The 12456-nt window shown below is 34.7% G+C and overlaps 1 protein-coding gene across 1 annotated transcript; it reads right to left on the reverse strand.

The window, feature by feature from the left end:
• Nucleotides 1-3597: 3597 nt before the first annotated feature.
• Nucleotides 3598-10407, reverse strand: si:ch211-102c2.4 (uncharacterized protein LOC568178 homolog). Its single transcript, XM_046841936.1, has 5 exons — nt 10275-10407; nt 8669-8953; nt 5445-5534; nt 5296-5309; nt 3598-4021 (listed from the first exon to the last, which is right to left on the reverse strand). Exons 1-5 carry the CDS (start codon nt 10342-10344, stop codon nt 4016-4018), a joined length of 465 nt encoding a protein of 154 aa, XP_046697892.1. The 5' UTR covers nt 10345-10407; the 3' UTR covers nt 3598-4015.
• Nucleotides 10408-12456: the final 2049 nt, after the last annotated feature.

Consider the following 12456-nt stretch of genomic DNA (forward strand, 5'->3'; position numbering starts at 1 on the left):
CCATGTTCATATGGTAAATACAAAAGGGAGAGCCTCAGTCTGGGACGCTGGTTTAACCAAAATAAATCGGAAAAACTTTTTTGTGGCGGTGGAATTGATTGAAACAGATACAAGAGTTTGGGGAGTCCATTCATTTTAAGTATATTAATACGTCCAATTTGAGATATAGGTAGAAGTGACAGCTTAATGAATCACTCAGTCAATGAATAAGTGATGTTATTACAATTATTGGGGGCCAACTGATATATGTCTGGGGTTATTTTAATGCCAAGATACCGAAAAACCATCATAAGCATTTATAAATGGGGTTTGGATCGTAAGACGTTCCGATTCTTTAGGAAATAAAATCGTAGATTTGGACTAATTTCTTTTATAGCCTGAGAAAGATCCAGATGTTTTATTTAGACTCAACAAACATGGTATGGATGGACATAAATTGGATAGGAATAATATAATATCATCAGCATATAAAGCTAATTTAATATCTAGATTATCAATTGTAACCCCTGTTATACAGTATCTTTATTTCTTGTGTGTGTATTTCTGGTGTGTTCCTCGTGAAAGCTGGAACGTTTTAGAGATTATATTAGTCAATATCTCTGCCGTCAGATTTACATATAAAATTGTATCCATTTTCTAAAATAAGGACCAGAACCAAAACGAGACAGGATATCAAAAAGCCCCACTCCACCCTAACAAAAGCCTTCTCGGCGTCTAAGGAGAGAAAACCAGTATAGGGGGTCTCTTTTTTTAAGTGTATGACATTTAACAGGCAGCGTATACTATGAAAAGCTCGTCTACCTTTTACAAAGCCGTTTTGGGGTCTTTCCCTGGTTTAAGAATTAAAGTTATGAGGGAAGAGCACATGGACAAAGGGAGTTCTTTGTTATTAAATTATTCATTTAAAATATCAATCATTGGGGTTATCAGTTTGTTGTGAAATCTCCTGGGTCATAAGATGTTTGATTGAGTGTAGTTATATTAGCTACAGCTTTATTAGTACAAGTTACAAAAGTTCCTGTCGAAGTTTAGGAGTATCTTTTCTGAGGATTTCTTCTTCTAAATCCTTGATACTTTACTTTATCATTTTGGATCTATTGGTTTTGGAACTAGTAAAGCTGATCATTTGCGCCATAATCATCTTCTTTCGGCTTTTGCCATTAGGGGGCGCCACAGCGGATCATCTGTCTTCATACCCCCCTGTCCTCTACATCTGCCTCTTTCACCCCAACTACCTGCATGTCTTCCCTCACCACATCCATAAACCTCCTCCTTGGTCTTCCTCTTTTCCTCCTTCCTGGTGGCTCCATCCTCAGCATTCTCCTACTGATATACCCCATGTCCCTCCTCTGCACATGTTCAAAACATCTCAATCCCTCACCTTGTCCAAAACGTCCTACATGCACTGTCCCTCTAATAAACTCATTTCTAATCCTGTCCATCGTCGTCACTCCCAACGAAAACCTCAACATCTTCAGCTCTGCTACCTCCAGCTCCACCTCCTGTCTTTTACTCAATGCCACTGTCTCTAAACCAAACAACATCTCAGGTCTCACCACAGTCCTATAAACATCGTTATATAGGCCTTAAATTCTCCCATCTTATTGAAGCGGAGGTCGGATTTGTATTAGACTCAAAAAAACAAATCCTACAAAATTCAGAAATATTGGTTTATGCAACCATTTTATATTTAGACACCATCTAGGGGGGTCTTTACTGTGTTATTAAGTGTATAATACTAGAGAAATAATATTCACAGTTAGATATACAATCAATGAGGCCTTTTAAATAAAGAATATAGTCTATTTTTGGAGTAAATATTAAAAGATGATGAGAAGCAAGAAAATTCTTTCCTTGCTTTATATTGAAACCTCCAGAGATCAGTTACATTAAAGTCCTTTATGTAGTTTATTCCTACTCTGTAAATGTGAAGCATCAGTACCAGTAGAACGGACTTAAGGACTTAAGGTGCAATTAAAATCCCCACCAGCTATAAAATTATCCTGAAGGGAAGACAGAATTAAGAAGAGATTATGAAAAAAACTTTTCATAATAAATAAATAAATAAATAAATATATATATATATATATATATATATATATATATATATATATATATATATATATATATATATATATATACATATATATATATATATATATATATATATATATATATATATATATATATACATATATATATATATATATATATATATATATATATATATATATATATATATGCACAATTATTTTTCTCCACTGTAATGCACGAGGGTTGTGTGCATGCAAACGTTCGGTATTAGATTAGGGATCTTAAAGTAGAGGCTGTTTCAACTAAAAGGATAGAATAGACGACATGCTACAGCTTTTATTCCCTTATAATACAAAATCATCACAGCACACGATGTTAAATAGATTTTATTCAGTCAGTAACTGTCCTCATACTGTCCATACATACAGTAATTTTTACTCAAAAGCATGAGGATGACCAGGCAGGTGATAAGATCTGAGATCAGACTTGACATGAAATTGACACCCAACGTTCAACTTCCTTAATACTAAATGAAAAAGTGTGTATATTGTGTGAAACTGATCTGAGCTGACGGAAAGTCTTCTTTATGACCGCTTTTTACATCCGTGATGAGCTGAAAAGCATTCACGCATTACGTTAGAAACTTCGAGGATGTAATACAAGAGGGGACGAACACATTGGATTAAGTTCTGGAAACATACTGGAACGGTGGTTTCTTTCTTCCCTGTTTTGTGTATAAAAAGGTCTTCTGCTGCTGCAGCCCATCAGCTTTAAGAACTATGTGTGATCTTATCTTCTCAGCAGATTTGTACAGAGGGATTGATTTACTGTTGCCTTTCCCTACTCAAGTTACTTGGTTAAAATCCAATTTTTGCGATTTTTGACTAAATTTTTTAAACATGCACCAATAACAATGTCATGGTCACTTGTATACACCAAACAGGCAGAACATTATGAGCAGTGAAGTGAATACCACTGATTATCTCTTCATCATGGCACCTGTCAGGCAGCAAGTGAACATTCTGTAGTTGATGTTAGAAGCAGGAAAAATGAGCAAGTGTAAGGATTTGAGCGAGTTTGACGAATTGTGACGTCTAGACGTCTGGGTCAGAGCGTCTCCAAAACTGCAGCTCTTGTGGGATGTTCCTGGTCTGGAGTGGTCAGTGTTTATCAAAAGAGCTCCAAGGAAGGAACACTGGTGAACTGGCGACAGGGTGGTGGACGGGCCGAGGCTCACTGATGCATGTTGGCTCCTGTAGCTAAAAAACTGCTGAAGATGTTAATGCTGTTAATGATTGACAGGTCAGGACTGTTTTGGCAGCAAAAGGGGGAGCAACACAATATTAGGCAGGTGGTCATATTGTTATGCCTGATCGATGTGTACATATGTAGAGGGGTGGACAAAAGTATTGGACACCTGATATCTCCAGCAATATGTGGTTCTTCTCCAAACATTTACCACAAAGTTGTCTTTGGAGGATCTCCTGCTTCAGAGCTCTGACCTCAAAACTATTAGGATGAATGTGAACTCTGACTGCACCCCAGGCCTCCTCACATCACCCACAGCAGTACCTGACTTTTCTAACACCCTTGTGGTTGAATGAATCCCCACATAAATCTAGTGGGACATCTTCCCAGAAGAGTGGAGCTCATTATAAGAGCAAATGGGTATAAATGTGGAACGGGATGCTGAAAAAGAAGCCACCAACCTTATGATCAGGTAACTACAAACCTTTGTCCATATTGTCTATATGTATATATATTTAAGTAGGTGAGTGTATACACATTTTTTTGGTGATACTTTTTTGAACAAAATAATCATAATCTAACAATACTTACATCATATAATGAACACAACAACATACACTTTGTGCAAAAAGCTAAATAAAGGCTAAATACATGTATATTTTGTAATGGAATACATAATTCTTCTGAACAGCATCTCATGTTTTCCATCTGGATACCTTTCGCTTTGTACGTCTCACTCCTGAAACAAAAATGACAGACAAAAGTTGTAGATTCGAAACTTTCTTCAGAAAAAAAAAAATTAAATAAAAACCACTCAAAATGACAAAAGGGGTATGCAAAAGTTTTGGCACCCCAACTGGATCTTGGACAAAATGTCCTATTTTGTCAAAATAAAAATATTAAAAACACATTTCTAACAATCAATAAATAATAGGATTTTGTTGAGTGTTATCACAAGGTTTAAAAAGTTCCAGAATTTGTTTCAGACTGGAATGGTGTACAAACTTTCGCTCCCAAATGCTCTATATTTTGTCTTTTTTTATATTTTCAGCAAACGGCTGCATTAATATTTGCACTAAAAAAAATCTATTATCTCCACAAATTGTATGTTGGAGAGATTTTTTAAATTCAATGGTGGTGGACGAAGTACACAAACAATGTAGTGTAAAATGTGACTCCAGTAAAAGTAAAAGTGTCCCTTCAAACTTTCACTTGAGTAAAAGTACAAAATTATTTGCCTTCAAATGCACTTAAGTATCCAAAGTACTATAATGTTTCTATTATCATCTTTGCTTAATCAAATTTATGTAAAAAGACTCAAATGTGACTCTCAGCACACTGATCTTAGTAGAATGATATTAATAACTCAAACACTGATTTCTATTAAAATGATCATGAGCCCAAAACCTTCTTTTCAACTACTTAAAAAGAAAATCATGTATATAAGGTCACGTGTGTTATTGTGAGTTTAAGTTTCTATATAATTTATTCCTCTCTAAATGTTCTATTTTCTGTTTAACAGACGCCGAACTGTTGATTATGTTGGTGATCAGTAGATACACCAAGCTTCGAGTTTTAAACCGGAGCGAGCGCTCGACTCTGATTGGTGGAACGCTGCATGTTTGACCAGTTACATTTTTATAAATAAAAAAGGGAACCAATGATTTTGCAAAATGTAGTCGAGTAAAAAGTACAATATTTGACTTTGAAATGTCGTAAATTCAAAGTAAAAGTCTCCCAAAATAGAAATACTTCAGTAAAATACAAATATGTTTAGAAGCTACTTAAGTACAGTAATGAATTACATTTACTTTGTGTACAGTCCACCAATAAAATAAAAAGAAAAGTGTAAATTGCCCAAAACTTTTGCACACACATGGTAGTTTATTTGTTATTTCATTTATGATAGTTGTGGTGAAAGTTATTTCAGGTATATGTATAGGTATATAAATGTTAAAAATGCATGTATAAGTTTGTAGATGGAGCAGAAAGGCTCAGAAGGATGTGGGTTACCTTTGCCTTTTTGCCTGTAAAAGGAAAGAAATGAAATGATTTAACATGCGAGATGAATCGTCTCTCGGTACAGAACATGGAGAGCTCATGAAACTCAGAAATGTCATGTCTGTCGTAATCTGAAAACAGGAACTAAAAACCACACTCACCTCTGCAGCACACATGAGTCGAGATCACCGTCAGCACAAGCAGGACGAAGATCAACCAGCGCATGATGCTCCAGACGAAATTAATCGAACCTGTAGAAGGATTCAGAAATCCAGGGTTTGTTCAGAAAACTTTTTTACAAAAAATTTACAATTCAAAATCCACTGGAAAACTTAATACATACATACTTTACACAACGTCGGAAGCAAATAGTTGTACAGGACGTCTTTGGATGCTGTGGCATGAAATTTTCTCTTCACAAAACCTGTTCCAGCATGACAATGCACCTTTGCACAAATCCAGTTTCATGAAGATCTGCTTTCCATGGGTTGGAGTGGAAGAGCTCCTGCTATAGAGCTCTGACCTCAACACTATTGAACATAATGAATATGAATGTGACTGCACCTCAGGCCTCATCACCTCACCTTCATCAGTACCTGACTTTATTAACAACATTTTATCTGAATGAAATTTCACAAATTTCAACAAAATCTGGTGGAACATCTTCCCAGAAGAGTGGAGCTTATTATAAGAGCAAATGTGGACTAAATGTGAAATGCACATATCACATATCATATCTCATGGCCAGGTGTCCACAAACCTTTGTCCATACAGTGTATAAAACATTTACAAGACAATTGGCAGAATTTTTCATATTGTGTAAATGATGTGTAGAAGCTATCAGACATCATACAGGGGTTTCATTTCCCTGATCGAGTGATCGAGCGTCCACGAACTGTTTCCCGTTTTGTGTTTATTTAAAGTGAGACATTTGTAAGACACTAGAACAACATTTAAATAGTCACATATTTTGTAGTAGAAAGCAAAAAAAAAATTATAATAATAATTTAAAATTATATTTTAAATAAATAGTATTAGAAGTATTAGTATTTAAATAGAAGGAATAAGAGCATCAGTATTAAATCATTTGAATAAAAGTGCAAAGTACAATTCGATTAATTTTAATAATGGACTTCAAAATAGTAGTCTTTTTTGTCCACTTTTCTTTTTTATTAAAAAAAAAAAAATCTTTTTTTTTTACAAGCTTTCACTATAATAAGTTGCATGAGTTACTGAAAAAAAATTCAAGTAAGTGTGCTTTAAAAAAAATTTTTTCTTTTGTTTTTTGACAAGCTTTCACTATAGCCTAAAAAATTAATTGTAGTAGATTATTATTTTTTTCAATAAACACTTATGATAATAAGTTGCATGAGTCACTGAAAAAACTTCAAGTAAGTAAGTAAATTAACTTTTTAAAAAGTTTCTCTTTAATTTGATTTCTTTGCAAAAACAAAATCATTATTGCTTAAAAACATTAATGAGTCTCCTTTATATTTTCTTTTTTTTAAATAAAAAATCCATCACTAGGAACAGACTAGTATTAGAATTGTATATATATATATATATATATATATATATATATATATATATATTTTTTTTTTCTTAGCATTTAACGTTGTTTTTTTTTAAATTCATTTATTTGTCTTTTTTCATTAATTCCAAAATAAATATATCAAATTGAGTTTTACCACTGAGGAACAAAAGCGAGTGAATTCTCACTACACAATCTGATGGTCTAAATTTGAAGACATTGAGGATGTGATACAGATAGAAAACCGTCACGTGTTTTCGGTAATCTCGTGTGCTGCTTTAAAGCAGCGACGAAACATTCGCATCACTATAAAAACTCATCTGAACCTCAGTCTCGTTCCCTGTTCACACGTTCGAAATGAGACTTTACTACGCTGCTGTTTGTAGACACCTGACCATAAGTTTGGTGGCTTCTTTTTGAACATCCCATTCCACATTTAGTTTCTATTTGCTCCTATAATAAGCTCCACTCTTCTGGGTGGATGTTCCATTAGATTTGTGAGTGTGTTTGTGGAGATTTGTGGAGGTTCATTCAGCCACAAGAGTGTAAGTAAAGACTGATGTATGTGAGAAGGTGAGGAGGCCTGAGGTACAGTCAGCGTTCACATTCACCACAATAGGGTTGAGGTCAGAGCTCTGTAGCAGGAGATCTTTTACACATTTCCAACCCACATCTTCATGTAACTGGCTTTGTACACAGGGGGTATCGTAACTCCTTTGTAACTTCTAGTTCAAGTGAAGGGAACATTTCATGCTACAGCATCCAAAAACGTCCTGTACAATTGTGTGCCTTTAACTTTGTGCCAACTGAGAAGAAGCAAATATGAATGGAAGTCAGGTGTCCCAATACTTTTATCCATATAGTGTAGAAAAAGTGGAAGGAACCTGAAATATGCTTCAGAATTGACAATTTTTATTATTATTTACTTTTTTTTTTAAGAGAAAAAAATCAGGACATATATTTCATCTTGATTTTTGTAAATAAAATGTAATTATAATGATACATTTGTGATTTTTCTTCAGTGTGGTTTAATTTGTAAGAACTACATTTAAATGATTTCCATCCAGTTTTAAAAAATTCATTTTTGCACATTCAAACATTTATTAATTCATTCATTTGTTTATTTATTTTTTATAGTTTGGACTGAAACTATAAAATCGAATCGAATTAAATCGTATTTAACTTTTTATATTGTAGATATTTAGTATTTTTTCGTTTACCAACACATTTGATGCTGGAATTGGGAATAAAAAGAATTTTGTTCATTTTGCGTTATGATTTTTTCTGATTTCTTTTTCATTTACTTTTTGAAATAAATAGATTGCTTAATTGTCTTAAAGATTTCCTAAAAATTAAAATCGAATCACTTCATTTTGAATACTTTAATCCCTGCTAGAGCCTAAAATAATAATAATAATAATAATAATAATAATAATAATAATAATAATAATATGAAGAAAAATAATATGAAGAAAAATAAATAAAAACACAAATAATGGATAAATAAAAAAATAAAATAAAATAAAATAAAAATCAATATATAATAATAATACAGATTTAATTCTTTAAGTCTTCTGCTGAAACTGTACTAAATATATATATATATATATATATATATATATATATATATATATATATATATATATATATATATATATATATATATATATATATATATATTCTTTCTTTAAAAACTGTACAGTAGACAGTAGAATGGTGAGAGATTATGTATAATAATAGATTTAAAAAAATCTATAATTATAAATTGCCTTCAAAGATGTTTATGGATTTTATTATTATATAATTGATAAGAACAGGATGTTAAATGGAAGCAGTGGTTGTGATCAGACTCACTTTTGATTGTTTTCTCGGCCAGTTTGATGATGACGTTGGTGCCGTTCCTGAGGCCGCACCAGTAAACCCCGTCCCCCTGAGACAGGTGGTTTATAGACACGGTGAAGGCCTTTCCATCGTCCTCCACACTCAGACCCTCTGGTTTTCTTTCTTCTGGCATGAAGGTGACACCACTGCAGCAGCTGTGATTGTTTGTGTGCCTTTTACATAAAATTCTCTGCAGACTTTTGTGCTTGGGGTCGTAGGGACAATTCAGCGTAGACTCTGCGTCGCACTCGTACGCGACTGCGGGAGGAGAACATGGGGTCACTGCATCATCAGGTCACAGAGAGAAGCCTCACAGGCCTGCGGAGATCTTCTGCACTTTCTGTCTTTATGGTTACTGAGAGTTTTTTCAATTTGATTGTATACCGAGACGCAACAAAAATCTCGCCTTTTCTTTTCTTTCTTTCCTTTCTTCCATTTTATTTCACTCCCTTTTCTTCCATTTCTTTTCATTTTATTTCATATGATTTACAGTACTTTTCTTTTTACTTAAATTTCCCTCCATTTGACGTCCTTTCCTTTTTACATTTTTTATTTCCAATTCAGTTTCTCTCATTTCATTCCTTTTCTTTCCTTGCATTCTTTCCTCCCTTTCCATTTTGCCCATTTCGCCCTATTCTTTATTTCCGCTTGTTCTTTCTGCCCCTCATTTCTCTTTTACATATTTCAATTCAATGGCAGTGTAAAACCTCTCCCTCCACTCGTTTACCCAATTTTTACTTCCTCTTTTTTTTCTGGTTTCTTTTCTTATATTTCCTCTTGCAATTCTTTTCATCCTTTTCTTCCATTAATCTTTCCTTTACCTCTCCAGTTCTCAGCATCTGTTTTGTATTTCAAATGAAGTTACTAAAGTCTCAGATGTTTCTCTCTCTCTCTTTCTCTCTCTCTCTCTCTTTCTCGATCTCACTGATCCTCTAAAAAAAACCGCTGATTCGACAGTTCGGTTCTCAGTTCATGAAAGCGGCAGTTTATGAGCGGAAAGAGAAAAGAAATAATAAGTTATAGAGAAAAGAATTAATAAGTTATAGTGACAGAAAAAAAACAGCTTGTAGTTGGAATTTGTTTTTTGCAAACAGATATTTTTTTCTTAATTTATTTATATTAATAAAAAAGAATTGAAAGATAATCACAAATGGACCTCTGCATCATTTTTAGTTTAGATAGATAGATAGATAGATAGATAGATAGATAGATAGATAGATAGATAGATAGATAGATAGACAATATTAAGTAATTTCCACTCCTTATCATGCAGTATGATGAAAGCAGCCCTCCAGAGTGACATGACTTTCTAAATAAAGACCATAAAATTACCACAAAGTCGGCTTTAATGTTTTATTTATTGTTTTAAAAAATCTACAACTCTACACCTTTGGCTCTACTTACATTATATACATTCTAATTTTTGTACTTTTTGTTTCACAAACCCAGGCCATCCTCCATAATAGTGATTTTTCCATAATAGTAATACTTCTTATTTTTACACTTTTCTCTCATTTTAATGTATTTTTTTTTTTTACAATAGAGTTTCAGATCAGGACCAGGATACACATTCTCTTACCTGCAGAGATAAAGACGATCAGTGTGGACGTAATCCAGAACATTTTCTTTGCTGAATTAGACCCACACATACACCCAAACACACATACACACACACACAGGCCAAAATGTTGTGCACTGGGCTGAGACCGATTAGGAAATGAACATGACAGGAAGTAACCACTACCTCAAACCAAGCACTCTTTCTTCCTCCTTTAGCGCCGATGACCTGCTGCAGAGTCTCAATGCAAAACAAATCCATCTCTCAGCACCAGAGATATAGGAAACGCTTGTTGATGTTTCTCATGAGGAGATGATTAGATAACAAATATAAGACCATTAAACAAGTATCTTGATATGTTCATTCATTTTGGGATTTGGTTTGTCCCAAAATGCAAATGGAACAAAACTGAATGAAACAATTTCTATAAATAAATGATATCTAGATATTTTTTTGGCTCAGGTGTTTTCGCGCTCATTTCTTCCAGTGTCTGTATTTACTTTCATCCAATTTTCGTTTACATGTGAATGTTTTAAAACACAAGAGAAGCCAAAACCGTGTGGACATCCGACTAGCGAACTCTCGCCCCAAAGTCAGAAACATACGTCCAGAACGTCCCTGTATTCTATAGTGTTACAATTTTCCTTCATTGCAACTCTGACACTTTTTCAGCATGATGATCAAACACGACACGAGATCCATGAAGTGGAAGAACTCGGGTGTCTTGCAGTGACATTCTCAAGCTTACCATTTTTGTAATAAAAATTGTGGAGTTTCATCGTCTCCTCCTACATCAGATGCTCAACTCATCATCATTAGAACCTCAACATCAGAATCCCATGAATGTTCTTGTGTCTGAAAGATCACAGATCTTCCAAGCCCGGCTATGAAACGGCAAGTAAGACATCAGTTCTCTTGCCATCCAATGTGCCGCATGGTCAAAGTTTGGCCCCTGAGCAAGGCCCTTAACCCTTAAATCTAAATAAGGGCATAAAAGTAAATCTATTGTCTTTTAATAGCTTAATCTAATTAAATGTTAGTATTCAGCTTCAGTATTTCTAGATAATCCATTCTACTTAACGTGCACCAGTCTCATTTCCTATATGATCATGCCACCACCATGCTTCACATTTGGGATGTTCCTTGAAAGAAACGCCTTATCCTTCTTTTCCCCATATGCAGTGTTAAATGTTGTCACAAAGTGTGTTGAAGTTTCCATCGATAAATATTTTCTGATGATGGATCATTAGGAGTCAAAAGAAGGAAAAGGAATAGTTCGAAAGAAAGTTTCTATATAGAAAAAAAGCACTTCTGGAAGAGGAAAGACTCCATCAGTGTCTTGAAGTATGACTTTCTTGTACCCTGAGAGATGGTGGGGCATCTGGACTACAGCAGTGGTAGAGGATGGAGGAAGCATAGTACAATGGAAGGGGATGGTGGAATGATGGTGGAATGAGTGGAACTGGTGGTCCAGTGATAGGGGGTGAAGAGATCAGTAGTCCAGTGGTAGAGAATGGTTTAAATGGTGCAGTGGTAGAGGATGGACAGATCATTGGTCCAGTGGTAGAGGATGGAGAGATCAGTGGTCCAGTGGTGGAGGATGGTTTAAATGGTGCAGTGGTAGATGATGGACAGATTATTGATCCAGTGGTAAAGAATTGACAAATCAGTGGTCCAGTAGTACAGGATGGACAAAGGGTGGTGCAGTGGTAAAGAATGGACAAATCAGTGGTCCACTGGTAGAGGATGGAGGGAGCATGATGGAGTGGTAGAGGATAAAGGAAACATGGTGATAAAATAGAAAAGCATCAAGAAAGGAGAGGAAGAGAAAGTGTACACATGGAACCAGAAAAAGGGAAGTGGAAACTGGTTACAGGAAAACATCCAATCTGATACATTTATGCAGTGGATTTGATACGGAATCACAGCTCTTCTGCTTTACCTTGACGTTATGAAACTGATGATGTGATAAAGTGATGACCAGTGAAAACCAGAGAGGCTGAGGTAAATATTTGTCAGTATGAAGTGAAGAGTAATCACGTAATCATCATACGACATCGGTTTATCTCTTTGTCTGATCTTCTTTCTGCTGCTCCTGTTAGGGGTCTCTGCAGCAGATCATCAGTCTCCATGTTCCTCTTTCAAAACAAACACCTGCATGTCTTACCTCACTACATTCATAAACCTCCTCCTTGGCCTTCCT

The sequence above is a fragment of the Silurus meridionalis genome, chromosome 27, assembly GCF_014805685.1.
Source record: "Silurus meridionalis isolate SWU-2019-XX chromosome 27, ASM1480568v1, whole genome shotgun sequence".
Taxonomy (NCBI): Eukaryota; Metazoa; Chordata; class Actinopteri; order Siluriformes; family Siluridae; genus Silurus; species Silurus meridionalis.

What these genes read in the sequence shown, in the direction of transcription:
- si:ch211-102c2.4 (XM_046841936.1), bottom strand. Translation starts at nt 10,344, where the DNA reads ATGTGTGGGTCTAATTCAGCAAAGAAAATGTTCTGGATTACGTCCACA. An exon ending in GATCGTCTTTATCTCTGCAG is followed by an intron (nt 8,954 to 10,274) that starts GTAAGAGAATGT and finishes CTCCTCCCGCAG; the next exon opens with TCGCGTACGAGTGCGACGCA. An exon ending in GGCCGAGAAAACAATCAAAA is followed by an intron (nt 5,535 to 8,668) that starts GTGAGTCTGATC and finishes ATCCTTCTACAG; the next exon opens with GTTCGATTAATTTCGTCTGG.